General features: G+C 41.9%; 1 protein-coding gene across 1 annotated transcript in view; it reads right to left on the reverse strand.

The window, feature by feature from the left end:
- Positions 1-8,482: 8,482 nt before the first annotated feature.
- LRRC49 (leucine rich repeat containing 49) overlaps positions 8,483-18,310 on the reverse strand; it is a 35,983-nt gene continuing 26,155 nt past the window's right edge. Inside the window, exons 11-16 of the mRNA XM_088520204.1 lie at positions 15,807-15,958; positions 14,369-14,606; positions 13,004-13,189; positions 12,019-12,128; positions 10,915-11,065; positions 8,483-8,944 (exon numbers count right to left, since the gene is read on the reverse strand). Coding sequence (XP_088376330.1) covers positions 8,738-8,944; positions 10,915-11,065; positions 12,019-12,128; positions 13,004-13,189; positions 14,369-14,606; positions 15,807-15,958 — 1,044 coding nt within the window. The 3' untranslated portion in view covers positions 8,483-8,737. The remainder of the gene's footprint in view (positions 8,945-10,914; positions 11,066-12,018; positions 12,129-13,003; positions 13,190-14,368; positions 14,607-15,806; positions 15,959-18,310) is intronic.

Here is an 18,310-nt window from a genome sequence, read left to right on the forward strand (position 1 = left end):
CTTGGAGGCTTCCAAAAGACTGCACACAAGACACCTATAACATTGCAAGGATGACCCCACGTCTGAGGATGAAAATATACATTTTTTAGTAGTTTGGATAACCAATACTGAAGGCTTTTGTCTCTGCATCAAGACTGTTGGCCAGACCACACTGAAATATAATATGAGAAGTTGTTGATTGAAATATAAAAGATTCAATCAAAATAAATGGCTAAGTTGGAGGGAAAAAAAGTCAGAAAAATGTTTGAACCTGTTTGATCTATAGCCTAAAACTTAGGTCTGGCCAGAGAAAATACATCTACATTTTTCCTTAAATATTTGGGAGAGGTATAGAGTAACACTGCCATAATCTTTAAAATAAATGGTCCATTTAAAAGACATTTCAGGCCAGTTTGAAGATTCTGTGCATGCCTGTGTCTAATTTCTCAAGCCACTTCCACCAAATCGTTCTCACGTCTCAGACATTGTCTCCAGCTCCACCTCTGACTTGCAGAGCTTCTACAAACCCACGGGGCTGATGGCAGCAACACCACCATCCCAGAGGATGGTGGAGAGCACCGACGGTGCGTGAGCTCCGTGCAAACAGCACGGAGGAGCTCCAAGGAGCAGGCTCCCGCAACGGCTCCCGCTGCCTCCGCAGACCCCGGGACGCCTGGGGCCACCCGGCAGCCGCGCTTATGCCGGGCCTAGTTTTCAGAAAGCATCTTGCTGGGGAAAGGTCTCGCAGATTAGCAGGAAGGAGCTCGCACACAGTGGAGATTATCAACACTGCTCATAGCAAACCTACAGAGAGCTCAGTGAGCTGTGGAGCTCCAGTGTGGGACCCCTCAGCATTAGGACAACCACTCATCTGATCCAGCTCTCCTTTGCCATTTTATAAAGTGGATACTAGAAATTCCCAAAGTGAATAAAGCAGCAGGAAGCACTCCCTGGAGAGCTGTATCACTGACCTGATACACTGCAGAGGCATCCTGCTTTACTACAGTCTACAAAAAGCCACCTTGGTTACAGATTTCTTGCTCCTGATTTCCACTCCAGTTGCAAAAATTACCAGTTCACCCACCTGGCTAAGACAGAGCTGAGCCCAGACCTCCAGACACAGCTGCAAGAATCCACGGCCCTTCCCAGCTCCTGCTAAGAACAACATGATATAATTTCCTATTCATGCAGCCACTCATTTCTCAGATCTGAAAGTAGGTTAAAATTTTCCAAGAATCCCAGCAATTTAGGATATATTTCATTTCTTGTTCCATCTAGAAGAACAAATTAGTACCAAAACTGATTGCTTTGTGCTGACCAAGTAATGAAGAGCAGCCACAAACCCGGCTTTCTCAGGTAAATGAACCAAGCATCGAAACAGTACAAAGCAACAGCCCCACAAAGAGAAACTCTGACGCATTGTTACACAGGAATTTAACTCAACTGTGCTAAAATCACTTCAAATAAGCAGTCTATGAAATCATACATACAATTAACTAATAATTTCCAGAAAGTAGCTCTAAATTTTCTGAAAACTACAGGTAAAATTTCTGCCTGACAAGTTGGTTTTTGCGAAGTTTATTTCAACATTTTTGAACATAAAGATTCCTTCAAAAATAAATAAATCTAAAAATCCGCACATCATCTTGGCCTACAGTAAGCAAATTACACGCAAAATTTACCTGTGCTGTGTTTTGTTGTGTACAAATAACTAGTATTCTTACCTTGCAGTTGATGACACTTCTGACTCAGTTCCTCCTAGCCAAAGTCCTAATCCCAGTTAATAGCATCACAATTCCTGCCAGGCAGATGACAAAGCAAAAGGACGTCACTGCTTTTGAAACTCTCCCTCTCTCCGATTCAAAGAGGGATCTCATCACAAATAGGATCACACACAGGACATCAAGGAAAGCCAGACAGCGGCTGACACCACACTCCTTTAGCCCACAATGGAAACAAAGTGAATGAGGTGGGTATAATAACGCTCGTCTCTGCAAGTTCCTCAAAAAAACACACTCAGTGAAATATCTGGTCTTGAACATGTCACAAAATGGTGCTTTCAAAGGTTAAGAAAACAAACCTGTTAAGCTTTGTCCAAAAATAGGTAAAAATTTTCAGCCAAGATGTTGAAGTAATTTTTAATTGAGCTGAAGTCAGTTTTCCCTGAACCTACTTAAAGATTTACAGGATTCTTAGCTGTATCGCACATTGCCATAAAAAGCTAAAATATTCAAAGATCAAAAGCCAGGATTTTGGCAACTTCGTTCTAGAATTCCAAATGCTTCTGATTAGGAATCACTGAATTGATTGTAATTTGAAACAAGGTGGGCTGAAAAAGGAAAACCCAAATACATATGAAAGAATCTGTGGCTAGACTTCTACTGTAAATCAGCAACCATTTCAAAGAGATGTTAGACATTTAGTTCATAAGCACAAAAAAACCCCTCTACTTTCGGTGCCTTTTATCTACTACATGTTCCAGTCATTCTGCAGTTTCAGTGGGCAGCAAACAGCACTGTGAATCCTCCCAGACACCAGGCAGATTAGTTAGAAACAGGCAGGCAGCACCTGACCCGTGGCTGCTGCAGGTGCCAGGGTTCAGTTAATGAAGTCTGCGTCAGCGGCGGCCCAGAAACCCAGTGTCTCACCTGCTGCTTCACGTGCAGCAGGAGCAAACAGAAAAGGAACTCCGGCTGCACCTCCCTTTGCAACAAGACGGTGCCAGGAAAAAATATCCCACCAAAACAACATGTGCTAGAACTATTTCTGCCCACTGACAGCGCCCGTCCCTCACATTCCTCCTCTTGGCTGCTCTGCACAGCACAGCTATCCCACGTAAGCCTTACACTGATGACAGCAGCTATTAATTAAGCAATAGCCTCACTGTAGCTACTCCCCAGCCCGGACATGGGGAAAGGGCCACATTTGCCCACGCCTGCCTTCTGCTGAGCCAAGCACTGCAGCTAAAAGCAGTGCAGACCTTTTCCTCCGTGACTGAATATCTTGGAGCTTGGAAGCAAAGGGTGGGCAAAGCAAGAGCCTCTTAGCAGGAGCAGAGCAGGAGGAATAAAAGGATCTGGCTTCCCACAGCCAATCTCACACCTCTAAAAATAAACAAGGCTGTTCTGCAGCAGCCCAGCATTTGATATCCACCATAGATGACACATACAGCACCTGGCTGCTTTAACAACTTTGTCAGCTCATTACCAGGTATCTAATACATTTTTAACGTTGCTTTTGCTATTGATAAAGTTTAGGAAACCAAGTGACCATACTCTCCACTGTCTTCTATCACAAAGCCTCCTTCTAGCACCATTTTGGTTGAGCTTGACAGCTGCGTTTTATGGAAATGTGTCTCTGGAGTACAAAATAAGAGCTATTCAAAAATGAGGAAGCTCTTAAATACTTTTAATACAATAAGCTTTACAATTTACACTCATCTGCTATGATGAAAGACTTCACATACATTTGTAGATCATATACTGAGAGTGACTGTAATTAAAAGGCAGTTAGTTTGTCCCAGTATGTCAGAGTGACGTGGAGTTATAGAAGAGCTGAAAACGGTTATTTTCTTATATAGGCAGTATTTGATGATCAGATTTGGAAAGCGAAATGGCATCTCAGAGGGCACCAAGGGCCTCACCCAAGCACACCAGCTCCAAGTGCATTTCTTGTTTGGAAGACAGTCTAACCCAAAGGCTCTTTGAAGAGCCACCCATGTTTTCAGTAAAAGACTCGTTCACAGACTCGGTTGGGTCGGTGGTGCTGCTATTTAATGCGACATCAAAGCGGGACCTCCAGCATTTCTCGAGTCTAGCTTCGATTTGATTTGTTATACTTATGTTCCTCCATTTAGTTTAAAGAGTAGTTCATGATGAGTGATTCAAAGTGGTTTTGTATTTTGAAGTTTTAGGGGAAAAAAAAAAAAAAAAAAGTACAGGCCTGATTTTTATTGGGATCTGTAAACCCTAGCCCAGTACTCACTTCCCAGGTCCATGAAGCTAGCTGAAAGAGGAAAAAAAAAAGAAGAGTTAGAAAGCTTTTAATCATTCTGTTGTCAGACTTTATTATTATTATTACTAAGGTAATTAGCACTAGCTGTCAAGTATGAATTAAGAAATATGCATAACAAGACTTTGAGCTTTCTTTTACAGTTCTGAAACAAATATTATTTTTGGAGAATTAAAATGAGCCTATTCCATTTTGACTTACCCTTCTTGTCTTTTACACAATGTTCTCGCCCCCTTCCAACGTTAGTTGTCCTTTTGCTTGCCTCGGCTCAAGCCACGGTGCTGCTTGTTCACTCCAAGAGATGCTTCAGGAGGGGGGGATTAGAGCATGTGCCCCTTCTTTTGGGGCTGAAAAAACACAAAATCAAATCCCCCTCAGCTTCTGAATCCCCATTTTCCAGGCTCTTTAAGCATGCACTGCTGGAAATCTACCCCAGAGGGTGGTTTTGGGCTCTGGCTGCTGCTGAGGCTCTCGTGGCTGGTGCCCTGAACGACAAAAATCTCCTTGGAGCAGGGAAATCTTATCTCAAAACCCCTCCGAGCCAGAGGAGGGGCGCACGGGGACGGAGTGGGAGACAGCGAGCCCGGAGCTGCCACCCTTCCCTCTGATTAAGACACGCAGAGTGAGATGCCATGAGTATGGGGAGGGCCCCGGGCCGCTCCGAGGCCCGCAGGCCAACGCGGGCACCCGCTCCGCCTCACACAGCGGGGCCGCTGGCCTGCGGGGGGAGCGCCCTGCCGGGCCGGGCCGCGGGACAGGCCCCGCGGGGGCGGCTGCTGCCCCGGGAGACCCCGTCCCGCCCGCGCTCCCGCCTGGCCGCCGGCACCGCCCCCTTTCCCTCGCCGACCAATCGCTGCTGCGCGCTTAGCAAAACCCCGCCCACGCGGCACCACCCCCCAAGGGCTGCGTGCGGCGGAAGGCGCCTGTACCATGGAGACAGGCAGGGAGAGCTTGTCTCGCGGCCGCGCGTGCTGCCGCTCTCTATGGTGAGTCCTCCGCGGCCCCTGCCCGGCCCCGGCCGGGTGTGTAGGGAGATGGGGGGCCAGGGACGGGCGTTTGAGCACGCGGGGTGCAGGGACGGGGGGTGCAGGAGCGCTCGGAGCAGGGCCGGGAGCGGCACGTGGGGGATGCAGGGAGGCTCGGATCAGAAATGCAGGGTGCAGGGAGCCCCGGGACAGGGGACAGACCCTTGCAGGCTCGGGGGCTTCCCCCTTACCCAGAGGGAAGACCTAAGGCCAAGGCCCTCTGGGGCTATCAGCTGCCTTGGGAATTTAAACACTGAAACCCAGGGAACTGTCTGAGGAACACGGCTCTGCTAAGGGTCTCACACCAGCACCAGGGAGCCCCTGACCCGCCTGTCACCCCTCCGCATCTAGGAGGTGTCACTGAGCCAGGCTGCGCTGTGGGAGGGCGACTAAAGCAGCCTGCCCTTTCCTGCTCCCATTCAGCAAGAAAGGGGTACCAAATAAGCAAATTGCATTTGCTTAATTACGAGCTGGTTAATGGGTAAGGCCTTCCAGGGGTAACAAAGCAGCTCACACAGATCCAAAGCTCAGCTGCCGCCAAGGGGAGAGGAAAGCAGGAGATGCCAACTTCAGCTCAGAGCTCCCTCCTGCTAAAGGAGGACACGTCAGTGCTGCAGCATGAAGGTCCCTGCCAGGCTCCAGCCTCTGTGATAGTCCCACACACCGCAAAGCCTCCCCTTTTACTATTTTATTTCTTCCTGACTCCCTTCAGTTGGCTCATTCAAAACTCAGCTGCACAAAGAGGGAAGCAAGTGCAGTGAGGTTTAGCATGTCCCAGGGCTTTGCTGTCCCTGTTCCCGCTCTTGAGCCCCAGCACTACAGAGGTTTCCAACCCACTGCCCAGAGAAACCGTCTCGGACTGTAATTTCAAGGTAGCTGCATTAATATCATCTGCAAAAGGAGCCAAATCTAGAGTTGGGAGGAAAGAAATTGCTTGAGGCAGCAATTTGGGAGCCTCTGACCAGGGGATGCTGGAAATCCTCCTTTACTGGGGAAAACACAGTGCCTGCACTTAACCTCTGCTGAAACTGCCATTTCCAACAGCAAACAACACCCCAGAGCACAGGTCACATCCTGCTGACCAGCACAGGTGCAAACATTTGCCTTTAGATGGCACTACACAAAACACTATGGGCTGAAACACAGTCTTAGTGGAAAGGACTGCTGCTCCCATGGACCTTAGAAACCCTTCAGGGCTGCTGCCACTGCGACACCAGAGGCCCGGTTTTGTGCTCCTCTTGGAGGGTACTGGAAAAACTGGGAGAACACATTGCTATGGAGATGATCCCACTGCTAACACGTACTTATGGCCGCTGTTGCGAAGCCGGGGGCACCACTAACTGGGCGCGTTTAGCTCACCACCCGTGAGCACCGGTTTTCCTCACCACCGTCTGCATCTGCCAGGGGATGAAGCCGAGTCCTGGTTCTGGTGGGGCCGCGTTCACAGGGCAGCTGGGTCCCCGTGCCGCTGCCTGCACACAGCTCTAGCTCTGCGCCTGCTTTATGGAGGCCGGTGTCCCATGTCCCAGTGCTGCTGAAACCACCGTCCTGCTGCAAGGGCCAGGGGGAAGCAGCGCTGGGCTCACTGGATGCCTTCAAGCTCTGTTATGGAGTAGCGTGGACCATCGGCTCCTTGTCCTTCTGCAGGAAGAGCCGGAATGTGTAGGAGTCCTCATTGTGCGGCAGCCGCTTCTCCCTCACAGTCCAGGAGATGATGGGTTTGATCTGCAAAGGCCAAGGCAGAATTATCCCAGGCAGGATGTGCCAGGAGCAGCACCGGTACCTGTGTGCATGTCTAGCTTGGTGGTACCGAGCCTCCCAGGCAAGCCTGGGCCGTGGTGCTGGTGGCGATGTGGCTACGGGCCAGCGTGAAGGGGCTACCAGCCCCAGCAAGGCAGAACTGAGCAGCTCCATTAGCAAAGCCCCAGCGAGAGCTGTGCCATGCAGTGACCACGTCTTATGTCCTGCATGGTCACCCTGGGCACTTCCTTTGAGAGTCAGAGGAGGCAAAGGTGCCTGTGGGGTGCACGGAGAGGGCTGGGGTTCAGCTCCCACAGTGGGTTTCTCTGTCTGGGCTGGTCCCCGTGGCCAGGCAGGGCCGAGGTGGCTGCAGGGAAGAGGGGCCGGGTCCCAGGGCACCATGGCAGGGCTGTGCACCTGAGTCTGGCCCTTAGACTCCAGCAGCTCTCAGCCCCTCAAGCTCCTCTCGGTGGCAAATTCCAGGTTCGAGGGGTGCAAGGAACATTGGGCCCAGGAGCTTGGGTGCTTCAGCCCTCTGCACCCTAGTGGCCTCGTCTTCTCCCGCAGGAGCCCGGCCTGGCCCTCCTTCAGCTGCACATCTCCCAGAAGCAGCAGGTCCAGGTGATCCTCAAGGGGCTGCAGAACGACTGGCCCTCCTTCGCCACCATCGCCGGCCTCCACCCGGGCTACAGCATCTTCCTGGACGTGACCTGCTCCCTTCCTGGACACCAGCTGCGGCGGCTGGGAGCTGCAGGACGCGCTCACCTTGGAGAAGAGCCCAGAGCAGAGCAGTCAGGCACCCACAAACACCAGCCATGCCCTCCCCAGCACCCACGAACACACGCAGCACCCCCCTCAATTAACTTGTTCCCTTAATAAAAAGCACCATAAAACCTGAGAGCACAATTTTCCAATGGAAAAAAAGAAAATCCTATCACACATACTCATCTAGCTATAAATTCCATGAAATGGCTCAAAGAGCCTGGAGGAGAGATTGTTTTTCTATTAAATTCTACCAACTGCTAGACTAGTTTCTACAGGACCGTTAGTATTTCCTTAGAATTCGAGTGATTTAACCTCTATTAAATTCTGTAAAGATGACTGCTATGTATCACATTTTTCAGGTAAGGAAAAACAACTATTAACCTGAAGAGCAGCTACCTACAGCATGTAGGTATAATCTGATATAACATAAACCAAACTTGCCATGTTTGAAAATTAAGTTTAGCACTATGGATACCTTTGCTAACCTTAAAGGGCATCACTATAACATGTAAGTGACCAGGTCACTTCTGACAATATTAATGCCACAGCTCCACCTGAGTGCAGGCTGACTCTATAATTCCAACATTCCTGTGAATTCCCATCTCCTGCTAACCACCTGGCTGTTAGTCTGCTAGTTACTGTTGACAGTACTGAGCACTATGATAATGATCTGAAACATTCTATAAGTTATCAAATTAAATGATACACAGTCTTGATCAAGTTCAGGGTGTAAAAACAATAATTTATTAGCTTCTGCTCATTAAAAAACCCTAAAAATGTTGATATTTTTAAACAGCAGCAAATAGTCAAAATCAGGTTAAAGTATTCAATAAAAAATAATAAATAGGTTCCTTGAAATCAATGCATTAGAACAAAAAGGGTAGCAGAAAAAAATAACCAAGAGCTTATTAAAACTTTATGCCATGGCATAAGCACCAACTTACTCCAATGCTATTACTTCAGCCAAATGCTTATTTAACAAATAAGCCTTGTTAAAGCTTTATACAAGTAAAGTTTGTTTGAAAACTACCAAGAAGAAAGCAGTGGAAACAAAGTTCATTAAAATTTAAAGGCATCCCAAAGCCGGAGAAGCAGGGGGAGAAGGGGAAGAGAGAAGTTTTCTATATTGATGGTAATTTTATGTTATATTGTTTTAAGACTGTAAAACATTATACAATACTGAAACCAAACGCTTGCAAAAACAACAGGCCTTAAGTCTACTGTTTTTGATCAGCAATCCGCTGCAAGCAGAGTTTCATATAGGAATTTTTATTGCGTATTTCTACCACTGCGTCTCTGACAAGCTCAATGAACATCTGAGGCCAGAGCTTCTGCAAGGACTCATTTTTCATATTGATGTCAGCAGCTTCTTTCACTAAGTTCTCGACGTATGTCTGGCAAAGCGTTCTTCTTTCTTTGATATCCTGGATGGGAGAACCATTACACATTGTAAAAGACAAAGGAAGAAAGGTTAAACCAGAACAAACCTATAAAACAACCAAGAACATTTAATGAAGAAAAGAGTAACTGACATGAAAAGAGGTCATCGCACATTTCTCCACTAATTTTAGATTGCACTTCAGCTTTAATGAATAAGGCCATGTAATCTTATTACAGTTTAAATATTCATTAACTAAAATTTACTTTGAAGCAGCCATGTAAACATCTTAACAGCATTACCATTTTTATCTATTGAGATAACAAGGAAAAAAACATAGACAATATAAAGTTCCAGACTTCTTTCTTTCTTTCCCTCATAATTTTTTGTGAATATACAGCTACCTGCCCTAACAAGAACACTGTCATGGAGAAAAATAAGCTAGTATACACCCCTTGCACATTCTCCCTGGTGAACACTGGCATGTGCAGAGCTAACACAGAACATATTCAGCACTGAAGTAGCCTGAACCTTTTTTCAATAAAAACAGGGGAACGCTTAATGCAACAAATGGCTCTGCATTTTAGTCACTTGTAAACAATATTAATTGCTCCATAAGAAGCCATAACAACTTTGAACAGTTATGCTGTTGCTAAATATTTAATTAATTTGATTTATAGCATAGCCAAAAATGTTGGGTCATGCTATGGCCCAGCAAAACAGTGGATTTTTGTTTGTTTGTTTTAAATGAGAGATAAGACAGAAAAATACTTTCCAACTGTTTCACTGAAAAACATATTATTTCAATAAATAACTCCTGATGGGAATCAGGAGTTGGGCCTTATTGCCTTGCTCTTCTGTTGTGATACCCTGTAACATCTGCAGTCAAATACATAACACTATAATGATGGACTAGGTATGAATCAGTACACTGTGAGGAGAGAAAAAATGCGTATTTTTAATGGACTGGACATAAAACTATTGTATTACAGTGCTTCTTCCATGGCAAAGGCCAAGAGGAATCCCTCTCTGGCTCACTCTGTGACACACAGTTTTAATGGCTGTCTGCTATACAGCAGCCATATATCACTCCTTTTGAAACTAAAATTTTACTCAAATTTAATCTTTCTATATATGTGCAGTCATTGTCTCTTTTTCATGTGATCTATTTGAGATAAGAAAAATGCAATGCAATAATTAAGCACACTGCATTTCTAAACTTGACCACATTTCTCACACAGTAAGCTTTACCTCTGCTGCTACAATGAAAGGGACAAATGGAAGGAACAGGGCAGAGTATCTGGAACTTGTGGAGGCTGCTCAGACAGGAGATGGTGGCTCCAAGAAGCACATCCTCCCTGAGAAGCACATCCTCCCTGAGAAGTATCTCATTTTGCCCAAGCAAAGGAGTTCAAAAACATGCGCTGAAAAAAGACTGACTGATGCACTTGGCTGAAACAAGTCAGCCTGCAATTTTATTACTAACTGATTTATTACCTTTCTTTAACTTATTTAACAACTAGGTAGCAGCTCTTTACTACTGTAGATGTAGTCTATGCCACCTCTAATCTTCTCTGAAGGTGTTCTTCATCAATTCATTCTGTGATATACTTTCTGACTTTCTAAATACATGAAATATCCCCAGCACATGCAAAATTATTTATCCTCATGAAAAAAAGCTATGCTCACTTCTTACATACGACTAACATAGGACTATTTCATTATGAAAGTAAGGCTCATAGGGGAGAAGGTATTTATGAGACCACGGCACTGCTCAGAACCACATCTTTAAGGGTGCAAATGGTCCATGAACCTGTATTCTGGCATAAATTAGCTAGATGGAACGCCTGCTTGATCAAACTACTGAATAATAAGTGTAAATACAGTAAGTAGGGATATTTAAAAATTGCCATTTTGAAGAACCCTACTGAAATTTGATATATTGACAAATTCTATGGGTCACAGACAAAAGTGGCATAATAGAGGAAGAAAATATTTTTATAATGATATACTTACCTCAAGCTTTTCCATATGAAAGTCCTTTGTGCTGTAATTCAACGTGGCTCGAGCTGTGCTTTCTCCTCCAGCTCTGTTATCATTACTTTCCTCATTTCCAATCCCAGATTTCTTTCCCTTTCCCTCTAGGGGATAGTGGAATTGTTTCCGCCTGGGAAAAGATAATAAAAAGATTTACAGTTTTAATTATTGGGAACTTTTTAAAAGTGCAGATGGTTTTAGTTATCTAATGGTCTTTCTCTTTCCTCTCAGCCTTTGAACATGTAGTTTATGAGCTCTCCGTTTATTGTATCCTCAACTCACTTAAAATATATAGATGAGTCTAGATAATCCTCCATTAATACACTTCAGTACAGTTTGCTCTGACATGTATTACACTGCATGTCCTTAATAGGAAGTTTTGCAAAGAAGACAAAGTTTTAAGTTATTTGTAGAAGACTAAAAATAACCTTTTTAAACACCATTTTCTTACAGCAAGAGCCCTAAAAAACAGTCTGTCTTCAGTATGAAAGCCTATAAATTTTCACAAGTACCAGCACAGTCAGAGAATTAAACAAGTACTGCATTTGTGTGCACATGCTTACCTTACCAAATAGACTTCGCATAAGTTTGAGAAAGCTTTTTTCTTCATAAATGAGAAAATGCTAATATTTCCACATTGAGAAAGGCGGAGGGACCCACCACATTTTCTGATTTTTTTTTTTTTTAAACATAGAAAAGATTTCTCATGACAGTGGAAACAACTTACGCATTCTGTCCAAATTCCAGTTCAGTTCACTGTACTCTGCCTATACACAGTTTCTCTGAAGTTTCAACTGTATATGATAATATTTTGTTTCTAAGATTGCTAATCATCACAATGCTATATTGTTCAAGTGATGACACATTCCACCCTGACAGAAATTTCTATTTCCATAAGAAATTGATATTCTAATAATTACAGTTAAAGCTTATCAACAGAACAACATTTTCCGCAAAAAAAAGGAACTGAAGGATTTCCAGAAATAACTTACTCCTCTGTTCTCTCAGACAAATTTACTGCTATTTCAGTCACTAACTGTTGAGCTAAAAAGGTTTTTATATTCTTCTATCAACTATTTTTACCTAGATTCTCCCAGTAGTGAAAGCATACGATAGTGCGGCAGCTCAGAAGATGCTATGTAGTCCAAAAGGCCAAAAAGCCTTTCAGCCATTACAATATCATTTTGAGTAACCTGTAGGGAAAAAAAAAAGAGAAAAAGCTTCAAAACTGGCACATTTTTATTTCACCAGATAGATGCACTGAGAATCAACTGAAGTTCCCTACACAAAACACTGAATGCAATTCTGTTCTCATCATATCTTCATTATGATCATCTAAATCTGACATGAATAGCACAAGCCAAGGAAACTTACTCAGTGACTTCTCAACTTCTGTATCAAATTAAGTTTCCGATCAAGCTATAAAATCTTTTTGGAAAGGGACACACTTTTTTTTTTAAACTTAAATAACTACAACCTTTAACATGTACTTCCAAACAGTTTTCATGTTGTATACTATGCAGACAGTAAGATGCAGATACAGAGAAAGAGAGCAAGCATGAGCAAGTGCAAGCATGCACATATTAATATTAAAAATAGAAGGCCTCACTAAATAAAAGTGTTAAGAGAGCAATGTCTCTATTAGGAGAGCATGGTCTAAACAAAGAGTAGGCATCTACGGAAGCAAAGGACATTACAGGCAGAAGTGTCTGACAGAAATAAACAATTTTTATGTTGAGAAGCATAAGCATACCACTAAGACAGCAATGGTGAATTTTCTCTAGTTCACAGAAATTCATGTTCTCCATCTTATATCACTACATTCTTTCTTCATTTGATGACTTATCTTTAGGGCAACTAAGGGTCTTAAATTTGCTAATTGTAATACAGTACAGTTGTTAGGTTTAAGGAACACACGGCAAAAGTTACGTGAAGAAGGGTATTTCGATTTTTGTTTAAGACTGAAAGGACAATGACACGCTTCTGTTAAGTTAATCAATGATTCATCTCTGTTTAAAAAAAATTAGTTTGTAAGATCTATAATAACAAAGCAGCAACACTTTCTTACCTCTATTCCATTTATCTTCTGTAGATTAAAATGGTTCAGTCTAAACAGAACATAGTATTTCCACAAAGTGAAGCTGATGACTGGATTTCCCTGAGGGTCAACAGTCAACTGTTCAATGCGATTCACCTGGGCTAATGCATTGAATTGCTGCAGTGCCGCAAGATTTGTTTCCTTAAACTTCAGGTGCTTTAACAAAAATATTCAAAGCACAATTAAATAAAGACAATTAGACCAGCAAGTAATTCCTATTCTATGCTACTCCAGTTATTTTCAAGCTCAAATAAAAACGTTTGACTAAAGAACTGGGCTCACCCGACTTACACAATCTAGAAGGCAAAATACATCAATGAATCAAGTAATCAGTGTATTCCATATATGTAAAAGCAGCATAATAAGCCCTTTCAGCAATTTATACCACAAGTGTGGTATATTTGGCTCAACAGTGACAACACTGCTGCAAGTGGAAAGAGAAAAAAAGAGATGGTGAAGATAAAAACTTTTGCTGGGATTCTGCAATCCCCCACAGATGCATTTACCTCATAGAAGCAATTAAGTTGTTAAAACCCTAAAAAGAAGTAGGGATTTGACCCAATTTAAAAATTACTTTACATAATATTATACATATCACTCCCCATCATATATCAGCGGTCCTGGTCAACAGCGGAAGTCCTAGATGGTCAAGGTAACACCCATCTACAAGAAGGGTCAGAGAGAGGATCCAGGGAACTACAGGCCTGTCAGCCTGACCTTGGCATCGGGGAAAGTTATGGAGCAGATCATCCTGAGGGCAATCACATGGCATGTGTGTGACAACCAAAGAAAGAAATTTCAGCATTATAGTTAGTTAGATCAGACCCAGGCAGCATGGCCCTGTCTGACCAACCTGCTTCAAAATGATTGATTTAAATATCTGAGAAAGAACATGCTGAAGGGATCTCTTTGGTCACATTGCTTTGGTTCACCACAAACAATTCCAAGGGTTGTAGTCATTTAACTATAATCTTGAAATTTCTTCTATCACCTCTGTTTGGACTGTGAACTGCCAACACAAACAGAAGTCTCTTGATACTACGGATCTATAATAATATTGTAGAATATTACTATTTCCTCATCATTTTTACAATTTAAAAACAAACAGCTAAGTCAAAAGAGTTGTAAGTCTAAAAACAAAACATAACATTGTTTAAGAATTTGAATTAAAACTTAGACAAAAAAAGTATTAAATTGAGCCATACAGATGAAAAACAAGTATCTAAGTCACAAATATATCTCATAGGTGAATGCTACCAAAGCATGAGGTAGCCAAAGTAATATCCTAATGAAGAACCTGTAAGCTGTTCCCTCAGTTGAAATTTGAAGTCTTACCACAAAATTAGGAAATTTGGTCTTCAATTTTGTTAATACTTGAACAATTTCATCAAACTCTATGAACATAAAGGAGACTGTGACAACAGCTGCAGCTGTTTGAACACTCCAGTTTCGATCCAGGCACTCCAGTGCTCCAGAACCATACAAGTAAAGGGTATCTCCTTCCACTTCTACCAAGTGAGACTCCAGAACAGACAAGCCTTGTACTGCACTGCTCAATATTGTATCAAGAGACCTGTGAAGAAGAAACACAGTAATATAAAAAAAGAGGTAATTATGAGATCGTAATGTATGCTTTACTCATGCAATAAAACCTGAACTGTCAAATATGATTGCAAGTATCAGTAGTTGTTCATTTACAATACCTAGCATGGTTCAAAAACATTAAGGGTTGGAAAAAATCAAGATGATGCTGAAACCGTTGAATCTGATGAGTTTCATTTTTGAAATGCAAAAACCTCCTCCCTGCACATAATGCTTCAGCCACAGCATGAATTTGCACTTGCGACTGAATTTGTTCAGACTAATTTTTCAGACTTCCACCTAAATGAGCCAGGTTGAAAGCACACCGCTTTTGTTGTAGCCCACCTGAGGTAGATATTTGTTCATTCAGTTTTGAACTTGTACTTTGAATTACATGGGGTGTTAGAAGGCCACCTCTGGATGTATTAAAATAAATTGCAAAGTATGTCATACAAGTAATATACATAGAATATTGATTGAGGGTATTTTGATTCACCCTCTTAAAAAAGCAACTGGATTATCATCTAGCATCTCACAATACCACCCTTAAATTGGGTGGACTGTAGCATCTCTAAAGGTGAAATTAGAAAGTTCATTTAGCATTCATCAAACAAAGTTTTAAAACTTGCCTAACTTTAAAAAAGACAAGATAGTTTTAAGACTGCAAAGAAAAGTCTAAGTTTCTTTTTCTGAAATAACAGTACTTTTTTTTTTTTTTTTTTTTTTTTAAAGGAATCATTAAGTGAGGAATAATTCCAAGCAAAAGTCAAAGAACTACTATTTATGAAAAAGCATATTCAAAAACTAGTCCTATATGATAGAAGTTCAAAGCGAGTAGGAACATCAGGGTAATTTCTCTGTTGCTTTCTTTTCAAGCTGAAGGTTACTTGATCTAAGCTGCCCACGAAACACACAGGTTTAAGCATGCTTAAGAACTTACCTAATGTTTCCTGCAAGCGTGAAATCCTTCTTTATTTAGCAAGATTACATAATAATTCTGCTTTCACTTCTTTTGTCAATTGATAGTACACTTTTTACTAATCCCCAATAGATTTAACTGAGGAATAACAGATGTTTTCGGGCTTAGTTTGAACATAATACTTCTGATAAGGAAATACAGTAAGATCTCACAGTTAATAAGTAACTTGGAATAAAAAACATAAATAGGAAGACATATTTCCCAATAAAATACCTGTTTTCTTCAGGAAATACATATGCAGCACTGCCATTGATTTGACACGGCTCATTATCTTTATCTGTATTCAACGAAGCCACAAGGGCTACTCGATTCTGCTGTATCTCCCACTGATGAGCAATATTACAAATTGTTAATCGTTTCTTTTCCTGAAACGAGATATGAAAGTCATAATAGATTATGACAGTGCAGTATCAACACACCGGCTTGTTCCAAAAGGCATATGTTGCTTACTCAAAATATTTAAATAGTTGTAAACATTTTGATTTGAAGATATAGTAGCACCAGTTAGCAGTTCTGCATTCATTTCAATGATTCAATGAATCTTTCTGGCATTATTTTGCCTAGTTGCCAATGAACAATAACTTCCCAAATTTAGAGCAAGAGAAACGAGATGTAACAAACAAAGCAAGAGCTGGTAGAAGCCTCTGTTTAAACTAATTACTCTGGCTAGCCACAGAAGCCTTGCTGTAACAACCTGGAGCTGGCTGCAATCCTGCCGCAGAAGAGGGCAGGCAGCTTGTGACAGGCTCCCTGCTGCTAGTGATCTTAGCCCAAACTAACAGTTATGCAACTGCTACAGTCATAGCAGCAAATGAAACGATTGCATGGGGAAAACGCTGCCATCTTCTTAAGGGGGGGTGAGGGGAGACTTCTTTTTTAAGGAGAAAATGAAGTTATCTTTGTGATTCACACAAGTAGTAGAACAGATCTAAGTTGAAACATTATTTTAAAATTCTAGACAGCTCCTCTCAGTGAAAGTCTTTGAGACATCCATTAAACACCTGTTCTTGTACAGTCATGCAAAACCTGCCAGCTGCCTACAAGTCTATCTTTTAATATGTCCAGTGTTGCATGAGATACATTCACCACAGGGTTAACAGCAAGGTGCTCTGGAACCAGCAGTTGGACTCTATTCAAATGAAAATTGTGCATGAAATAAATCATTTCAAAAGCTAAGTTAGCCCAGTTTCTTTTATTTTTTTCTCTGCCCTCTCCTGAAACAGATCTAACTGGTTGTGAATTAGCTGTCCCTGCATTACACTCTTAATGAAATTCAAAGAAACAGTAACTTAAAATTCTAAAAGGAAAGTATAAAGAGCTTAGTATAAAAATATATATATATCCACAGAACATGGACAACACAGAGCATCAACCAAAGTCACTGGTTTCTCTCTTTGTAAAAGTAAATTTTGTAAATAACAGAGAAATCCACTAAACTTTAAATCCTGATGAAAATCAGGTCCAAAAAGTTGTTGATGAACAGTAATAAAAGTACAGGGAAACCACTTGATTTATACTTAAAATGTTTCTATTGTTTTTACTCTTTTTGGAATATGTATTTATATATACAAGAGCATTCTTAGCCAGTAAGACCTTTCAAACTGCTACAGATTTTTAAAATGCAGCTTTACTTGAGAGAACATCAGATTGCATTGTACAAATTTAAAACCTTACAGTATCAGAAAACTTAAGTGTTTATTGTTTTTTAAATGCCCAAGTTCTTTTTAAGAAGTAAAGAGCACAAAATTCTGCCGTGTTGCACTCAATTTGCCAAAAGACTTATCATATTATCTGATTATATAACACTGAGTATATATTTTTCAAAGACAAATACCTCATATCATAGAAAGTGGGAAGCTGAAATAGTGGGAATTTTTTTCAACTATATTTAAAAAATTGTGTGTTCCGGAGGCCAGGGGTCTCTTCATCACTTCACCTACTGCCAGGGTCTACCTTTTCTCAGCCCTTAACTGTGATCTGACAACTTCTACAGAGTTTTCAAAACCTTATTTCACAGGAGCAAATTTTACAAGTGGGAGCTAGGAATAATTATTTTTCTTTCTAGTTAATACTAAGTTCAGCCACAAGTGAAAAGGAACCTTTCTCAAAGCAATGGGTTATAGCAGAGAGCAAAAGTAAGGCAATGAAGAAGCTCCACTCCGAACGTCACTGCTGTTGGAGCTATCCCATCCTGTGCACGTAAGTGCTAAGCAGGCCCCAGTTCTGGGTCCTGGGAGATGCAGGTCCTTATGAGAAGGATGACACCTGCAACCTACCTGCTGCTCGAATGACTGCTGAACTCCTTCTACAAAGAGGACCAACATCAACAGGAACAAAGGAAAAACTAGTTCAAAATACTCTCTGACAACTACCCTAGCAGCTAGAGCACTCACCAAAAACACAGCAGACCAAGTTCAAGGAATTTCAAATCACTGCAAAGTCCATAACTTGTGGATTTATTTTATTTCTAGATTTGAGAAAGTGAAGTTTGCCATCCATTACCAGTCCCATGTAATGAATTGGGGTTTTTGCTATAGTATTGGATGGTTTAGGAAGGAGGGTTTCAGTCATAGATGCAGTGTTTAAACTGTTAAAAAATGCTTTGAAGAGATAGAAGCATATGGGACATAAAAAAATTACAGAAAAAATAGCAGGATGTGGACTATTACTACAAACTAGTTCACAGCATGTTTATCTAATTTCTGTCAGTCACAGAA

This window comes from Tinamus guttatus, unplaced genomic scaffold (assembly GCF_059628265.1).
Source record: "Tinamus guttatus ecotype Peru unplaced genomic scaffold, ASM5962826v1 Tinamus_guttatus_pri_ptg000004l, whole genome shotgun sequence".
In the NCBI taxonomy this organism is placed as follows: Eukaryota; Metazoa; Chordata; class Aves; order Tinamiformes; family Tinamidae; genus Tinamus; species Tinamus guttatus.